Source organism: Drosophila novamexicana, unplaced genomic scaffold (assembly GCF_003285875.2).
Source record: "Drosophila novamexicana strain 15010-1031.04,08,12 unplaced genomic scaffold, DnovRS2.1 tig00000974-arrow-arrow-pilon, whole genome shotgun sequence".
Taxonomy (NCBI): Eukaryota; Metazoa; Arthropoda; class Insecta; order Diptera; family Drosophilidae; genus Drosophila; species Drosophila novamexicana.
The window spans coordinates 1671635-1687680 of NW_020824834.1; the positions used below are offsets into that span (position 1 = coordinate 1671635).

The 16046-nt window shown below is 45.4% G+C and overlaps 5 protein-coding genes across 6 annotated transcripts; 3 read left to right on the forward strand and 2 right to left on the reverse strand.

Annotated features, from left to right (window-relative positions):
* The first annotated feature begins 266 nt into the window (after nt 1–266).
* Nucleotides 267–6441, forward strand: LOC115765452. Of its 2 annotated transcripts, none has more exons than XM_030709015.1 (4): nt 267–338; nt 2431–2565; nt 5620–5706; nt 5776–6441. In XM_030709015.1, exons 2-4 carry the CDS (start codon nt 2502–2504, stop codon nt 6333–6335), a joined length of 711 nt encoding a protein of 236 aa, XP_030564875.1. In that variant the 5' UTR covers nt 267–338; nt 2431–2501; the 3' UTR covers nt 6336–6441. The 2 variants fall into 2 exon arrangements, with proteins under 2 accessions (XP_030564875.1, XP_030564876.1); XM_030709016.1 differs by lacking the exon at nt 267–338 and adding an exon at nt 2129–2174.
* Nucleotides 6442–7300: 859 nt separating this feature from the next.
* Nucleotides 7301–11413, forward strand: LOC115765450. The gene is made up of 4 exons (XM_030709012.1): nt 7301–8080; nt 8149–8301; nt 9533–10487; nt 11265–11413. The coding sequence occupies exons 1-4, from the start codon at nt 7494–7496 to the stop codon at nt 11394–11396; spliced, it is 1827 nt and encodes a 608-aa protein (XP_030564872.1). The 5' UTR covers nt 7301–7493; the 3' UTR covers nt 11397–11413.
* Nucleotides 11399–12404, reverse strand: LOC115765453 (peptidyl-tRNA hydrolase ICT1, mitochondrial). Its single transcript, XM_030709017.1, has 2 exons — nt 11972–12404; nt 11399–11909 (listed from the first exon to the last, which is right to left on the reverse strand). The coding sequence occupies exons 1-2, from the start codon at nt 12125–12127 to the stop codon at nt 11460–11462; spliced, it is 606 nt and encodes a 201-aa protein (XP_030564877.1). The 5' UTR covers nt 12128–12404; the 3' UTR covers nt 11399–11459.
* Nucleotides 12405–12492: 88 nt separating this feature from the next.
* On the forward strand, nt 12493–14405 carry LOC115765451 (probable tRNA (guanine(26)-N(2))-dimethyltransferase). Its single transcript, XM_030709013.1, has 3 exons — nt 12493–13015; nt 13070–14137; nt 14198–14405. Exons 1-3 carry the CDS (start codon nt 12528–12530, stop codon nt 14382–14384), a joined length of 1743 nt encoding a protein of 580 aa, XP_030564873.1. The 5' UTR covers nt 12493–12527; the 3' UTR covers nt 14385–14405.
* Nucleotides 14406–14492: 87 nt separating this feature from the next.
* LOC115765454 lies at nt 14493–15810 on the reverse strand. Its single transcript, XM_030709018.1, has 2 exons — nt 15227–15810; nt 14493–14630 (listed from the first exon to the last, which is right to left on the reverse strand). Exons 1-2 carry the CDS (start codon nt 15675–15677, stop codon nt 14509–14511), a joined length of 573 nt encoding a protein of 190 aa, XP_030564878.1. The 5' UTR covers nt 15678–15810; the 3' UTR covers nt 14493–14508.
* Between the last annotated feature and the right edge of the window lie 236 nt (nt 15811–16046).

The window sequence follows — 16046 nt, forward strand, 5'->3', positions numbered from 1 at the left end:
CATATTTAAACCCTCCAGTCTCGCTTTTCTGGCAAATACTTTAGAAGAACCCCAATTTTGTCTGTGACATACATGTGCACCAAGCTGTTATACCCCGTTGCTTACCCAGCAGCTACAGGGTATGCGAGTGTTACGTGATGTTTTACGAACGCTCCACCCCAGCTCAAGCCGAATCTGAAGCTGGGACCTGAGCTGGAGCTGAGGCCGTGTTGCAAGTTGTTCCACTCTCCATTTCAGTTGTGCCGCAGCCGCGAACCGGGCAGGTTGTCAAAGCGAAACCAAAATGTGTGCACGAAAATAAAATTCAATAAAAATAAAAATAATCAAGACACACAAATGTAAGCAAAGCCTAAGCTCGTATTATGAGGCCATTTGTATGTGGCTGGTGTAAACGGGCACAGTATTTATTTTTGGGCTCAAAACGAAATTGAAATCGAAACCAAAATTTGTTTTCAACAGCTTGCAACGCGCGCTTTCATTTTCAACAAATACAACGCTATTTGCGCCGTTGATTAGCAACATTTAAAAGTGCAAATCAAATTTAGAGCCAATAAATAAAATATATTCAATATATATAAAAGTATAATAATAAGAGTTACAAAATTCCAAAACAAAACCAAACAACGCTTAAGACAAGGCCGCATCAAATAGTTGAAATTAAACCAACAAAAAAAACGAGCAAGAAAGGCTATCTTCGGCACACCGAAGATCTAATACCCTTGCAGACCCAACCTTTTCATAATGCTTATAGTGCTTTGCCCGTATCTAAGAAGCACAGGGTAAATAGTTAATGCCGAGTTTGGGCAAGATATCTTGATAAACAAAAAAGGTTTTTAATCAAAAACTTAGTTTTCGACTGATCGTTCCTATGACAGCTATATGATATAGTGGTCCGATCTTAATGGGATTTTGCATATATATGAGGAGCTTAGTATAAATAATAATTGCCGACTTTGGCCAAGATATCTTGATAAACAAAAAAGGTTTTTAATCAAAAACCTAGTTTTCGACAGATCGTTCCTATGGCAGATATATGATATAGTGGTCCGATCTTAATGGGATTTTGCATTTATATGAAGAGCATAGTATAACTTATAAATGCCGAGTTTGGTCAAGATATCGTGAAAAACAAAAAATTTTTCCATACAACAACTTAATTTTCGGCCGATCGTTCCTATGGCAGCTATATGATATAGTGGTCAGATCTAGCTGGTTTTGACATATGTGCTGCGTGCAACAGAAAAAGAGACTTCTGCAAAGTTTCATAAAGATAGTCCTAAAACTGAGGGACTAGTTCGCATAGAGACAGACAGACGGACAGACGGACAGACGGACATGGCTATATCGACTCGGCTGTTGATGCTGATCAAGAATATATATACTCTATGGGGTCGGAGATGTCTCCTTCTATGCGTTACACATTTCACGACAAAATTAAAATATCCTCTGCAAGGGTATAAAAAAAGCCACAAAAAGAGTGCATTTCGGCAAGATCGAAGCTGAAATACCCTTGCAGACATGGCATATCAAATGAAAACAGACGATATGATTCAAATATAGTAGATTCTCGTGGAGATCTCATGGCATCGTGCTCAGATGATTCAGATGAGATTCTCTTTATAGACAGTTCAGTCTGAGTTGAACAAATATATTAAAAGATTTATGAGCTTGCGTTAGATTCAGCAGAAGAAAAAACTTCGTTTAGTAACAGGATTTCGTACGCGAGATCGCAGAGATATAGTGAGTATAGGGAAACAGATTCACATGAGATTTTCCAGAGAAAAAACCGACTTATTTTTATACTACAAGTAAACAATTTTCCACCTATTTATAGCAATGTTCAAGTATATAAACTATATGCTATGCTAATCAAATCTAACCGGGCTTGAGATATGCAAAAAAGAATTTTCATCGAGTTGCAACAAAATTGAGGCACATCAAAACCCATTCACATAGTCTGTTAAATAGATGGCTAGCTAGCTTCTATATCGAATAGTCACATCCAATCAAAGAGCTGCCGTTACGAAAGCCTTTTGGAAATTGAAATACCCACTGCAAGGGTATAACAAGACGTGGAGCGCATTGATGCTGTTGGCAAAACCTAAACAAAAACAAAAACAGTCGAAAAAAAATTTCAACAACAACAACAACACGAAAAGGCACATTGAACAAAAGTGAGAGTGATTTCCAAACAGTTTTTTTGCCATCGTTTTTTTTTTTCGGTTTTTTATTTTCTGTTTTTTGTTGACGCTTTTTATTGAAGCCACAAGGCAAACGGTTTGCATATCGCGACGCGGCGCAGCTTTTGGGACATAGTTGAAATACCTTTTCATATGACGCACCGCGGACCAGCCCCAAAAGCCGCCACACTTTTAGCCAAATGTTGTAATCGTGTCTATATGTGTGTGTGTGTGTGTGTGTATTTTACAGTTTCTTAACTTTAGACGAACCGTTTCTTCTACTTCGCTAAATGCAAGCCACAAAGCCTTCGACTGCTGATCATGTTTTGGCCAAAACAACTGCCGCTCACTGTTAGCCTCTGGCTGTTGCTTTGCCTGCTTCAATGTAAGTACACTGGCAGAAAATGTTGGCGCTTTTTAAATACATTTTATAAGAGTTCTTTAGGTGGAAGTGACCAAGCGGAAACCTAACCTAGAACACAGCTAGATAGATAGTTAGATAGATGGAGAGATAGATGGAGAGATAGATAGATAGATAGATAGACAGATAGATAGATAGATAGATAGATAGATATATAGATAGATATATAGATAGATAGATAGACAGATAGATAGATAGATAGATAGACTGATATATGGATAGATAGACAGATATATAGATAGATAGATAGATATATAGATATATAGATAGACAGCTAAATAGATAGATAGATAGATAGATAGATACATAGATAGACAGATAAGTAGATAGATAGGTAGATAGATAGATAGATAGATAGATAGATAGATAGATAGATTGATATATGGATAGATAGACAGATAGATAGATAGATAGATAGATAGATAGATAGATAGATAGATAGATAGATAGACACATAGATAGATAGATAGATGGAGAGATAGATGGAGGAACAGATAGATATAAAGATAGACAGATAGATAGATAGCTAGATAAATAGATAAATATATAGATAGATAGATAGATAGATAGATAGATAGATAGATAGATAGACACATAGATAGATAGATAGATAGATAGATAGATAGATAGATAGATAGATGGATAGATTGATAGATAGAAAGATGAATAAATAGATTCCTAGTTATCTGTTATATATGGGAGCATACAAACACACACACACATAACACACACACACACACACACACTCTCTATCAGCTGTTTCTTCCCTTTCCCCCACCCTATCTATGAGAAATGCATTCTCTAATAACTCTGTTGCTTATAGTCCGATCTTCATGAAATTTGCGGCCCTTAAATATGTCATATAAAACTGTGTAAATACCAAGGCGCCAGGTTCTAACTTCAAGAATGAGTTTTTTTCGCTTATAATAGAAGCGGGGAAGGGTATACAAAAATTGAATCATTTTTTCTCTATGTTTTATACAAGAGAACCGACATAACAAATTTGATGTAGCCAGCTATTAAAATCTACGAGTTATGCTCAAGAAACGATAACTTAAAATCGATAGTTATCGATATTAGGAAAATGGGATTTCAATCAGTATACACTACTTGTTTCTTTGAGTGTATCTGCACATTTACAAAAGCAAAGACTAACGAAAATTGTGTTCAGGCCTCTGCAATAACCGGTCGGACAACTAGCCAAGCGAAGCCAAACTGTAGACTTTGGTCTGGCACAGATCAGACCCAAGCGCAGACCCAAACGCAGACCTGATCAGACCGCAGCTCGTTTCAGTCCAAAAGCAGTTGCCGGTCTTTGTGTCAAGGTCGTCAGCGACTCTCTTGTGTGTTATAAATTTATATACACATATCTCTTGTCTATGCCGAGCCACTCGAATTGAATTCATTATTGCTTCATTAATTTTGAGCTATTCGCCGTGTAGAATATTAGATCAAAGTACACTCATTAATTACGTGAGGGTTCAAAAGCATCATTTGTGTTTTGTTTTTGTGAGAGGTCAGTTCTCTTGAAAGGGGTTTGCACTTTTTTACAAGCCAAACAATCGCCTGACCCTGAAGCAAAACAAGTTTAAGTGCGTTTATGATTGTGAATAATAAGCTTCAAAAACTTATAGATGACTCGAAGAGACCCTTCTTTTCTTTATGTGTACTCCAAGGGTTTATTCGAGAGCTACATATATTTCTATGAATCAGGAAGAGATTATAATACTATATACTATGGGATATGCCATATGAACTATATATATTTCTCGCATATTGAAATATTCGGTAACATTTTGAGCTAGTTGAAGTATTGATAGAATTTATTGTCTTATGTTTAAGGCTCACAGCCTCAAGAAACTTGCTTTCCTACTTCGAGCTTCAAGTTGAAAAATGTCAACAATTCCGTAGACATATAATATATATATATACAATATATATATATATTCCTTGTAAAGCCTGTGTAGCTTACGAGTGTGGACGTCGGACCAAGTAGCGTGTAGTCGCCAGTTCAAACCTGGCAGCCCTTTGGCAATTTGTATTGCTCGTTTATCCAACTTTATATCAGAAATATTCAAAAGTATTAATTACAATTTTACGCATTTGAAGCCCGTATAAGAGAAAGAAATTCATATTTATAATTCATGCATGTGACCGAGCGACGCCGCTTAATTTCTGATAGTATTACACAATATTCCCGCATTAATCATAGACCTATAAACTTTGTTTAAGAAAAAAAAAAAACAGCAGCAAATTTAATTGCCGCATAACAAACAGGTAGGCTGCATACCAAGCTGTCAAAATAAACGAACAGCATACCAAGCCCAAAAAAAAAACTGAACACAAACAAATTGGTTTGTTGCGCAATAAAACAGCTGGAAATTAGCACAAGATCTAAGACTAAGTGACTGAAGATAACAGTTAGTTAGTTATTTAGTAGAGCTCAGATTTATCCTGAGATTATAGTAAAAGTTATAGGATATAGTTAGGAGTAGTTTCAGGTGCCTGTGATTCGAATTGGCCATCTTCTGTATACTATTTATCTCTTAAAAAGTTATTTTTTTAGTTTAAGATATTTTCCTGAAACAATCTGTGGGGTTGTACCAAGATCTAAGACTGCCTGACTAATTTGCAGAGCTCAGATTTATCCTGAGGTTATTATTAAAAGCCTAGTTACACGTGCTTGTAACAGCAAATTGTTTAACAGAGTTAAGGAAAAACTGTTGTAGAAACATGGCCCCAAAAGCATGGTCGCTTGTAACGTGTATGGGCCCCATAACAGCAATATGTTTAACAGAGTTGAGCATAAACATTTATAAGATAATGGACCTTAGACGTGTGTGGGCCCCTTAACAGCAAAGTGATTAACAGCGTCAAATGCAATGCTTGAGATTCGAACCAGCATCCTTTTTTATCATACTTTGCTCTTATATTTTTCTGAGACAAAGAATTATCGAATCTCAAGCTGAAATTAAATAATTTAAGTCTCTTTAATCTCATCTAATTTCTCTTTTGCAGCTGAGAATGTGAATGGTTTTATAGTGCCGCAGGAACTACAATCGGCGCTCTCCCTGGTTTACTCCAATATACCGCCCATTAAAAAAGGTCAGTTTATAAAAGCTATATAGTTATTCCATAATAAATCCAGCTTAATGCGGACATATCTTTTGTCAGGCACCGATTCGCGTCTGGGCTTTGGCTTTCGCTTGGGCGAGCATGCGGACTTTCAGGTGCTGCTCGAGCTGGGACCGCAGAAGAACACACGTCCGCTCGGTGAGCCCAGCAAGGACGATCAGTCCTTTAACAAGCGCCAGGTGAGCGCCAGCGAACAGCGCGAGCAACTGCGTCAACAGGAGCTGCTAACCAGCACTGAGCGCACGGCCGCCAGCTGGCTGGAGACCTGGTCCAAGGGCATGAAGCCGCAGCCGGCCAAGGCCAAGCATAAGCCGGGCAACAAGCTGGCCGCAAAGCTGGCGCTGCCCACGCGTCCCGCCCTGGCAACGAATGCAGTGCAGCAGCTGCAGCTGCTCTACAAAATGGCCATAAAAGAGACGCCAGCAACGTCTACGGAGCTGCCCCCAGCAGCTGAATCTCCCGATTTGGAGCCGCCGCGCGGCTTCAAGTTGCCACCGCCCGCACTCGCACAGGACACCAACTCCTTGGGCAACAGCAAGCCCACAAGGAGCAGGGCCGAAATCACCAAGGAGCTCATGAATGTCAGTCTAGAGGCTTAGTTTGTATCGCAAATCTAAATCCATTTAGTGTGTAAATACGCGGGGCTTATCAAAAGTATTTGTAAATAAATCAAGTTTTGTCAGTTCGGTTGCTGCAGATTATTTTTAACTAATAAATAACACAACAAATAAAATAAAATAAAATAAATCTAATATTTTAAATAAATATGAAATATTCAAACTAATCAGAGAAAAACGTTAACATTTTGCTTTAGATATGAAATTCAAATATCCGTTACAGCTTTGCCAGTTGCATGCAAATGTTAAGTTAACAGTGTGAGTTGCTGTAAATATGATTAAGCGCAATGCAGCCAGCCGCTTGTGTCATGTTCGGGCCCAACAACATAGCGAATGACAGCAAAGTAAATGTTAAATAACAGAGTTGAGTCAAAACTTATATAGAAGCTATCCTCAACAACATAGTTAAGCGCAATGCAAACAGCCGCTTGTGTCGTGTGTGAGCCACATAACATAACCCCATAACAGACGCGCATTTAACAGCGTTGAGGCAAAACTGTTATGGAACATAGCCTCAACAACATAGTTAAGCGCAATGCGACCAGTTGCTTGTGTCGCGTGTGAGCCACATAACATAACCCCTTAACAGACGCGCATTTAACAGCGTTGAGGCAAAACTGTTATAAAAGCTAGCCTCAACAACATAGTTAAGCGCAATGCGACCAGTCGCTTGTGTCGTGTGTGGGCCCAACAACATAACCCCTTAACAGACGCGCATTTAACAGCGTTGAGGCAAAACTGTTATGGAACATAGCCTCAACAACATAGTTAAGCGCAATGCGACCAGTTGCATGTGTCGTGTGTGAGCCACATAACATAACCCCTTAACAGACGCGCATTTAACAGCGTTGAGGAAAAACCGTTATCAGGCGAATGCATCGGACAAGAACAACAAGAACAAGGCGCCAAATGAAATGCGCTTTCCAGTGCACAGAAGATCGTCGCAGCTGCTAAAACGTGCGACGGCCCGTACGTTTTTTTTTGTGCGCAGAAAAAATAAAACCAAGATTATTTACTACAAAATAACGTGTGCATAAGAAGTGTATATGTATGCATGTCTGAGTATATATGTATGTATGTACGAGTGTGTGTGTGTGTGTATATGTAATTTGTTAAATAAGCAAATAATATTTGAATAAAATGTTGGACGCACCCGCCGTACTCTTCACAATAACAATACCCACGGCCAGCGAGGAGCAGCGCCTCAAGGAGGCCTACAGGCGGCAGCTAAAGGACGAAGGGCCGAGGGAAACGCAGACAGAGAGGGGATCTGCCTACGAGGGGCAGAGCCTGCAGAGATCACAACAGCTGTTTGAGTCACGACGAGGCCAACAGCAATCGCCGCCGCCCCCTTTAAACAGTAGAGTAGGCGGGGCCGGTGACAGCGTAGGTTTACGAACACAGCTGACAGATGTTGCTGAGCGCAGGGAACTGTTGGAGCTGCCACTGGATACCGCCATGGAGCACGTGCTGCGTCAGATATTGCGCAAATTTGGCATATCGAACGCGCTGTGGCTGCGCAGCATGGAGGGCAGCAGCTATCAGATAAGCTTTGCGCTGGAGTTCAATGAACTCTACGAGAATCTCTACGATGCACTGCAGCAATGGGGCATCGGGGATCGGGAGGGCTCCTCTGTTGCGGTCATGAACTGCATTGCCTCAAAAACCTACAAAACAAATCCCTTAGAAACGGACAAACAGCCTGCGGCTGGGCATGCGCCCAACGAGTAAGTACAGTTGCTACCAAGCTGCCACAGTCAAGCTTCGCTAACGTGAACAACTCTTCTTCCTGCAGCAGCAACAACAATCAGAACGCGCAGAAGCAGGGCGCCTGGAACAGATTCATGAACTCGGTGCGCTCCCGCCTGAACGTGGCGCAAATTGTGCGCGATGTCCGCCAGGATGCGGCCATAACCTTTGACTTTTGCATCCTGCTCGTCTCTGCAGCGTAAGGACTACCCGAAATACCCTAACAAAAGTACTCATCAGAGCCGTAGCAATCTTATTTAGCGATCCGTTCTCGATAAGATAAGCTAAATAGTGCGAGCTTGGGCTCAGATATGACGAGTCCGTGCCGAAGATTAAATGGCCTTGTGGACATATGGCTTTAGGGTCTAGCAGATATGCCAGAGGCATTGTAAAGATCATAAAGACAGAAAGACATTCACAAACAGAACCTCTTTTCATATACAAAATCATTGCAAGATTCTATCTCTAGAGCAAAAAGATATAGTTTTCCGATATTGATTAGATTTCGCCCACGTAAGCAACAGGGCAGAGTTTGTTAGAGCCAAGTTTGACTTAGATATAGATCTATATTATAGATAGATATAGATATAAGAAAGTGGTAGAACTTACCAATTGAAGGATTGTTCCTATGGCAGTTATATATGTTATAGTAGTCCGATATTCCTAGAAATTCTATTGTATATAGTTCGCTGAAAAGTCCACTTATTAACCGTTCGTTCCTATTGTTCCTATAATATAGTAGTCCGATTTTCCAACAATTTCAGTTGTATATAGTTCACGGTAACTATCTTGACAAGTCCATTGCCAAAGTCCTCTAATTTCGATAGGATTTCTAGATTCCCTGCATTTCTTCCCATGGCAATTATATAGTCCGATATTCCAACCATTTCTCTAGTATATAGTTCGCTGAAGAAGAATCCACAGATCGACCGATTCTTCCCATGGCATGGAATAGTAGTCCGATATTCCAAAGATTTCTCTAGCTAATACTTCGCTGAAGATATCTTAAAAAGTCAATTTATGGAAAGATCCTTCCTGTGGTAGCCCGATATTCCACAATTCTGGTATATTGTTCTTGAAAAGTCGGTTCTCTGGAAGTTATATGGCGTATAAGTCTGATATTCCAACAGTTTCTCTAGTCCGTTTACATAATCCTTCGATTTTGATAGTATTTCCATATTCCCTTTATACTAAGTACTTCTATGCCATATGCCACATGGAATCCTCGTTCCCGGAGAGTTGATAGACAACAGTCCATTGATAGGATTTCCTCCGATATTGTTAGGATTTCCCTTTATTCTAAGTACTCCAATACCATATCCTTGTTTCCTTCCCTTCTAGAGAGCAGTCCATTTACATATGCCTGCGATTCTGATAGGACTTCTCGATTTCCTTTCTTCTAACGCATTTCTTGTTCTCATCCCTTGCAGCACCTTGGCCTCCTTTGGGCTGATAGAGAACAGCACCATTTTCCTGGCCTCCAGCATGCTGATCTCACCGCTGATGGGTCCCATTATAGCTGCCATTTTTGGTACTGTGATCGAGGAGCGTTCGCTGCGCCGGCTGGGCATGCGCAACGAGCTGATTGGCATACTCTTGGCGACGCTGGTGGGATTCCTGTTTGGGCTGGTCGTGTGCACCACGGACAAGAAGTACGGCATTGGCGAGGGCCTAACCGAGGAGATGCTGTCACGCTGCGATCTGCACTCGCTGATCGTGGGTCTGTTTACGGCCATCCCTTCCGGCGCGGCGGCTGCCATTGGCATACTGGGCGGTAATATTGGTTCACTGGTGGGCGTGGCCATATCCGCATCCCTGCTGCCGCCGGCGGTTAACTCGGGCCTGCTCTGGGCCCTCGCCTGCATCTACAAGCTGTACGAAAGCGACGACACGCTGTACGTGAACGTGGTCAAGTCGAGGAAGTATTCGCAGCATCAGGGCACCGAGCTGGCCGTGCTGGGCAGCATCAGCATGTGCCTGACACTCTCCAATGTGCTGTGCGTCTACCTGATGGGCATCCTGGTGCTCAAGGTAAAGCAGATTGCGCCCGTAATCGGGCGCAGCAATCGCCAGTTCTGGATGCACGACATCAAGGTGTCGCGCGGCGATGCCGCGCTCATTGACGAGCTGCTGGCCAACCTGACCAAGGAGGACAGACAGGTCATCAATGGGGATTTGCTGCGACATCTGGACGAGACCGCCTACCAGCACACCTGGTCGCCGCGAAGCATGCGGCACAGCTTCTCGACACAGCTGCCGCCCGCCTTTGCCATCCAGCGCCTCGAGCAGCTCTACACGCAGACACTGACGAAGCTGCCCGAGCGGCGGCCACCTGCCAGCATCGAGCGGCACAATACGCTGCGCATCGCTGACGCCCAAACACCGGTGAGCAACTGACTCCAACTGCAAAATCTAAAGCCTGAGAGTCCGGCAGACTCGAGTCAACTCTTGGCATGTTATTTGACCTTGGGTGGAGCAGAATTTTAGCCTTGATTTACAGTTTGATGATTCAACTCACCAACAAAAAACTCTAGGAAGATTCCATCCGGTATGAAAAGGGGCATAGATTGTTGTAGGAATCTTTTAGATGCCTCCTCTTCAACTAGCTTTTTACGGGGACCTTTGTCCAGGCCAGATTGGGCTGGATATGTGGATCTAATTCTTGAAAACTCAGCCAAATTGAGGTCTTGGCATCAAAAGGGATCGCAGTTGAAGACATCTGCATCTACAATTATTCCTAGAGCAGGACAGGAGCAAAAGTGCTCACATATAATAATTCATCCGGCATGAAAATGGGCATAGATCTTCTATGTGCCTCGCCGCCGACTAGCTTCAAGCTTAATATACAAAAGTTGGGTTTAATTGAGAGTCTTGTCCAAGTCAGGTTGAGCCTGGGTGAGACTTCCTCTCAAGAACTGTTCCGGCAAGCGGAGCTGCTAGCCGCAAAGGGGGCTGGTCTAAAGCTTTTTCCTGCCAAGTTCAGGTCCTAGCATCAAAAGAGTTTACAATTTGTGGACTTGGACGCATTTGAGGAAGGGTCTTTGGGGGTATTTGTACCTTCGATAGCTGCAGCCAATGCAGGACGGGAGCAGAGCTGCTCAACACGCTCCGCTTCCTCCGAATCCTATAATTAACTCCTGCTGCTTTTCGCTCTCTTTGCAGCGACCGCGTTTTGCGAGCATGCCCTCGCATGGAAGTCGACACGAGCTGCATTTGCCGCTGGACGCTGTCATTGCGATGCCCGTGCCACGCTTTACGGTGACGCCGGCCGCGGAGGAGTTGCTCCACAAGTAGTCTAAGCGCATTCGTACCGAACAATGTTTATGTAACAGCAATTTTTGCAAATTAAAAATGAATTTAAAAATCAATGCCGCTTGGCGCCTGACGATCCGCTTTGATCTGGGCACGATCGCGTTTCAGTTGCAGCCGCTGCCTGGCCGTTCGCTCCTGGCGACGACGCAGCTTCTCCAGCGTCTCCTCGCTGGGTCCGCTCGGTGCGTCCAGCTCCTGGGCGCGTATGACCGTGCGCAGCTTCTCGAGCGCATCGGCCAGGTTCAGCTGCTGGGAGCGCGTCAGGTCGCTCTTGATGAAATAGTAGCCCTCCTTGTTCAGCTTGTTGGCCAGCACCTGCAGCAGCTTTTGGCGCGTCTGCTCCGGTATCCACTGCGCCTCGGCCAGCTTGAAGCGCACGTCCACCTTGGTGTTGACCGTGTTCACGTGCTGGCCGCCCGGGCCGGAGCTGCGACTGTACGTGATCTCCAGCTTATCCATGGGTATATAGCCATTGAACTTGTCGCCGCTTTTGGGCTGCAAATCAATTAAATTAGCCGCGCTTTTCATATAATAACGGCATATATCCCGTTACTTACCGGCGGCGGCGGCGGCGTGAAGAGCTGCAGGCGCGCATTTGGATAGATCTTGTCCAGCGACAAATCGCTTTTGTAGGATAGCTGGCGACCGAGTAGCGCGTACGTGTTATTGCTGTGCTGCAGTACGCCAATAAAAGCACGCGTTATTTTATTCATATTTTTAAAACTAAATAAAAACTAAATGCAAGCGGCCTGTTACGACAGCTACAAGCCAGTGTTGCCAACCAACGTTATGCCAGCGCTGGCCATGTGTCAGCTAAAAGTGGTCCGAACGAGAAGCTGGACAAAATAAACGTTTAATTGTACTATGTAAACCTCACTGCACCGAAGATTAGTTAATTATTTAAATATAACAACGATTTAAATCAATTAATTTCAGCTATACTGTTAAAAAGCTGTTGCATTTATGACAAATAAATAGGTAAGTGCGCAAGCAGCTGTGCGCGTCGCGTTGCCAACTGCCTGGCATGTCGTTGTTTCGGTTATCGATTAGCCGCCACATGTTATCGAACCGCTGCGCATCGCTGTTGTAAAAACGTGTTGTTGACAGCGCGAAATGGAAGTGGAGGAAGTTGAGGACGTTCCACAGGAGACGCCGCCCGTGCCAACGAATCCGAATGCCAACATAATTACAGAACGCAATGCACATATCATATCCGGCGGCCAAGTCTTCTACAACCCAGTGCAGGAGTTCAATCGCGACCTGAGCATAGCCGTGCTCAACGTTTACTTCCAGCGTTTGGTCAAGGAGCGCGCCGAAAAGGCGCGCAAGCAGCTGCAGCGCCAACAGAAGCAACAGCAGCCGGAGGAGACACCGCCGCCAACGCCCAGCTACACGGCGGGCACGCAATATGCGGACGGCCTTCGGATTCTGGAGGCGCTCGCGGCCACAGGACTCCGGAGCATACGCTATGCCCAGGAGATCGCGGGCGTGCGCCAGATCATAGCCAACGATCTGTCCAAGCAGGCAGTCAAGTCCATCAAGACAAATGTGCGGCACAATGCCGTGGAGCATCTCATCGAGACAAGTCATGCGGACGCCATGTAAGCTCCCAATTGAAATCCTAATGCTGGCACTAAAGCAGCCAATCCTTGCAGGACACTCATGTATCTGTCGACGGCGCCGCAGCAGCGCTTCGATGCCGTCGACCTGGATCCCTACGGCTGCCCGAATCGCTTTCTGGACGGCGCGCTGCAGTGCATCGTGGACGGCGGCCTGCTCCTGGTCACCGCCACCGACATGGCCGTCCTGGCGGGTAATGCGCCCGAGGCGTGCTACGTCAAATACGGCTCGGTGCCGTTGCGCATGAAATGCTGCCACGAAATGGCGCTGCGCATCCTGCTGCACTGCATCGAAACGCACGCAAATCGTCACGGCAAATATATCGAGCCGCTGCTCAGCATCTCGGCGGACTTTTACGTGCGCATCTTCGTGCGCGTCCACTCGGGCCAGGCCCAGTGCAAGTACAGCATGAGCAAACAGTCCTGGATCTATCAGTGCACCGGCTGTGAGACGTTCACCCTGCAGCCGCTGGGCACGGTGCGCACCAAGTCCGCGGATCAGCCGCAGCTGGTCAAGTTCGGCATACCGACGGGCCCGGCCGTGAATGCGCAGTGCGAGCACTGCAGCCATCGGCATCATTTGGGCGGTCCGATCTGGTCGGCGCCCATACACAATCTGGAGTTTGTGCGTCATTTGCTGGAGGCGACGCCCCAGCTGGAGCTGGGCACGCAGCGTCGGCTGGTGGGCGTGCTCTCCATGGTGCTGGAGGAGCTGCCGGATGTGCCGCTCTACTATACGCCCGACAAGCTCTGCTGCGTGCTCAAGCTGGAGATTGTGCCCATGCTCAAGATGCGCTCCGCCCTGCTCCATGCCGGCTATCGTGTCTCCTACTCGCATGCCAGCAAGAATTCCCTCAAAACGGACGCACCCGCCGCCGTGCTCTGGGACATTCTGCGCTGCTGGAGCAAACGGCATCCGGTGCGCGAGAATCGCCTCATACCGGGCACGGCGCTGCAGGCGATTCTCTCGCAGCCCTGCCGCCAGGATTACGAGTTCGATCAACTGCATCCGGCGGCCAATCCCAGCAGCCGCAAGCAGGCTTTGTCACGCTTCCAGGAGAACCCCGCGCCGCACTGGGGACCGGGCACGCGCGCCACCATCATGTAGGTGCTCCACTGGAAACTGTTTATATACCTATTGACCCCCCCTCTGATTCTTTGCAGGATTGGCGACAACAAACTGCCCAAGAGCTATCGTAACCAGAACAAAAAGCAACGTCAGAAAGCGGCACAGCAGGAGCAGGCGCATGAGGAGCAGGAGACGGAGGAGGAGCCGGAGCAGCCTGACCAGGCGGAGGCTGACGAGCAGCTGCTCCCGGCCAAGCAGCCCAAGCTGTCGCCGCTAGCGTGATCCGCTTTCGTCCTGTTGCTCTGTCAATTTTTATTGAGTCTTTCCAATAATTCTGTAAAACAAACCAAAACAAAAAAACTTCTTTACTGAAAAAGGAGGCAAGTGGAAAGGGGGCGTGTCTCGTTTAATAGCGGAAGAAGTTGCCATCGGATGTCTGGCGGGAGAAGCCGTTGTTCACCAGCTGCGTATGGACACCGCTGCAGATCAGTTTGACGCTCGACGGATGTATCTTCTCCTTGATGCCACCTGTGAGATATTCAAAATAATCGAATAGTTAAATACCCTGTTTTTTCAGCTCTTCCATTTAGTGTTGCCAATTTAGCTGTTTTTCTTAGCCGAATTTGGCTATTTTCACCACAGTTGGCAACGCGCCTTAGAGCGCTAATTCAGCTTCCTGTTTCGGGCGACAGTTGGCAACGCTGCTCAGAGCTGTGTTAGCTACTTGTTTAAGGCGACAGTTGGCAACGCTGCTCAAAGCTGATTTAGCTACTTTTTTGAAGCAGCAGCTGGCAACACGCCTCAGAGAGCTAATTCAGCTTCATGTTTAGGGCGACAGTTGGCAACGCTGCTCAGAGCTGATTTAGCTACTTTTTTGAAGCAGCAGTTGGCAACACGCCTCAGAGAGCTAATTCAGCTTCCTGTTTAGGGCGACAGTTGGCAACGCTGCTCAGAGCTGATTTAGCTAGTTTTAGCATTAAAGTCAGCTACTTTTTCGAACCAACAGTTGGCAACTCTCTGATTCAGCCACTTTCTGCATTGTATACAGCTACTTTCTCACAGCTTAAGTTGGCAACACTGCTCTGGCTTCTTTTCGAGCCAACAGTTGGCAACTCGAAACTTACCTATAATCAATGGATGACCCAGTGCATCCTCCATTTTGAGGCGCGCAACGCGCGTATTGCGCAGCACACGGAACAGATTCATGCGTGAAATGGCGCCCACCTCCTTCTGGCCATGTGGTGCCGCCCAGCTGGTCAGCGCCGGGCACGTGTCCCGCTGCAGCACGGCATCAATCTTCTCCGGAAACGTTTCACGACCGTGATCGTAGCGCGCCTGCAGCTGAAAGTCCAACGAATCCTTGGGTATGTTCACACTGCAGCGAAAACGTTTGCTGTAGCGCACCGAGCTCATCGTCTGGTGGTAGAAGAGACGCTCGTGCGGCGCCAGATGGCCGTGCCAGTTCTGCGCGCCCCTCGGCCCCGGCGGCGGCTGCGGCATGGGGCAGATGTAGGTGCCCTCCTTGCGCAGATCCGGCTCGAAGGAGTCGTTCTTTACCATTTTGTCCTTATACATCTTGAGGTATTTGTCTGTTTTTTTTTTGCTTTTTGCGATTAGCCAAGAAGAAGAACTTGGCTTTCAACGAATTTATTTCAATAAATAAATAGAAAATTTTCAAACTTTGAAATTCGTTTCGTTGTGCTGGAAACGTTTTATCAATAAACAGTTCCATCTCTACACAGGCCCCCTTCCAAAAAAAAATAGCCAAAACTCTACAAAGAGAGCTGTGACAAAAACGTCATGCTTCCTATTGGAATCTAATTGGGCTTTTCGCGTTGAATGAGAATTTAGCATTTGCGCAAAATTAAACTACTTTAATTAGATGGGCTGCAACAAATATTACTTATTAAACAATTACACATTCATTTAATTAACATTTTGTAA

Coding starts and splice junctions, on each gene's coding strand:
- LOC115765452 (XM_030709015.1), top strand. CDS start 2,502: ATGTTTTGGCCAAAACAACTGCCGCTCACTGTTAGCCTCTGGCTGTTG. Junction 2,566..5,619: donor GTTGCTTTGCCTGCTTCAAT/GTAAGTACACTG, acceptor TCTCTTTTGCAG/CTGAGAATGTGAATGGTTTT. Junction 5,707..5,775: donor TATACCGCCCATTAAAAAAG/GTCAGTTTATAA, acceptor ATCTTTTGTCAG/GCACCGATTCGCGTCTGGGC.
- LOC115765450 (XM_030709012.1), top strand. CDS start 7,494: ATGTTGGACGCACCCGCCGTACTCTTCACAATAACAATACCCACGGCC. Junction 8,302..9,532: donor ATCCTGCTCGTCTCTGCAGC/GTAAGGACTACC, acceptor CATCCCTTGCAG/CACCTTGGCCTCCTTTGGGC. Junction 10,488..11,264: donor TCGCTGACGCCCAAACACCG/GTGAGCAACTGA, acceptor CTCTCTTTGCAG/CGACCGCGTTTTGCGAGCAT.
- LOC115765453 (XM_030709017.1), bottom strand. CDS start 12,127: ATGAATAAAATAACGCGTGCTTTTATTGGCGTACTGCAGCACAGCAAT. Junction 11,910..11,971: donor TCACGCCGCCGCCGCCGCCG/GTAAGTAACGGG, acceptor ATTGATTTGCAG/CCCAAAAGCGGCGACAAGTT.
- LOC115765451 (XM_030709013.1), top strand. CDS start 12,528: ATGGAAGTGGAGGAAGTTGAGGACGTTCCACAGGAGACGCCGCCCGTG. Junction 13,016..13,069: donor ACAAGTCATGCGGACGCCAT/GTAAGCTCCCAA, acceptor CAATCCTTGCAG/GACACTCATGTATCTGTCGA. Junction 14,138..14,197: donor GGCACGCGCGCCACCATCAT/GTAGGTGCTCCA, acceptor GATTCTTTGCAG/GATTGGCGACAACAAACTGC.
- LOC115765454 (XM_030709018.1), bottom strand. CDS start 15,677: ATGTATAAGGACAAAATGGTAAAGAACGACTCCTTCGAGCCGGATCTG. Junction 14,631..15,226: donor GGGTCATCCATTGATTATAG/GTAAGTTTCGAG, acceptor AATATCTCACAG/GTGGCATCAAGGAGAAGATA.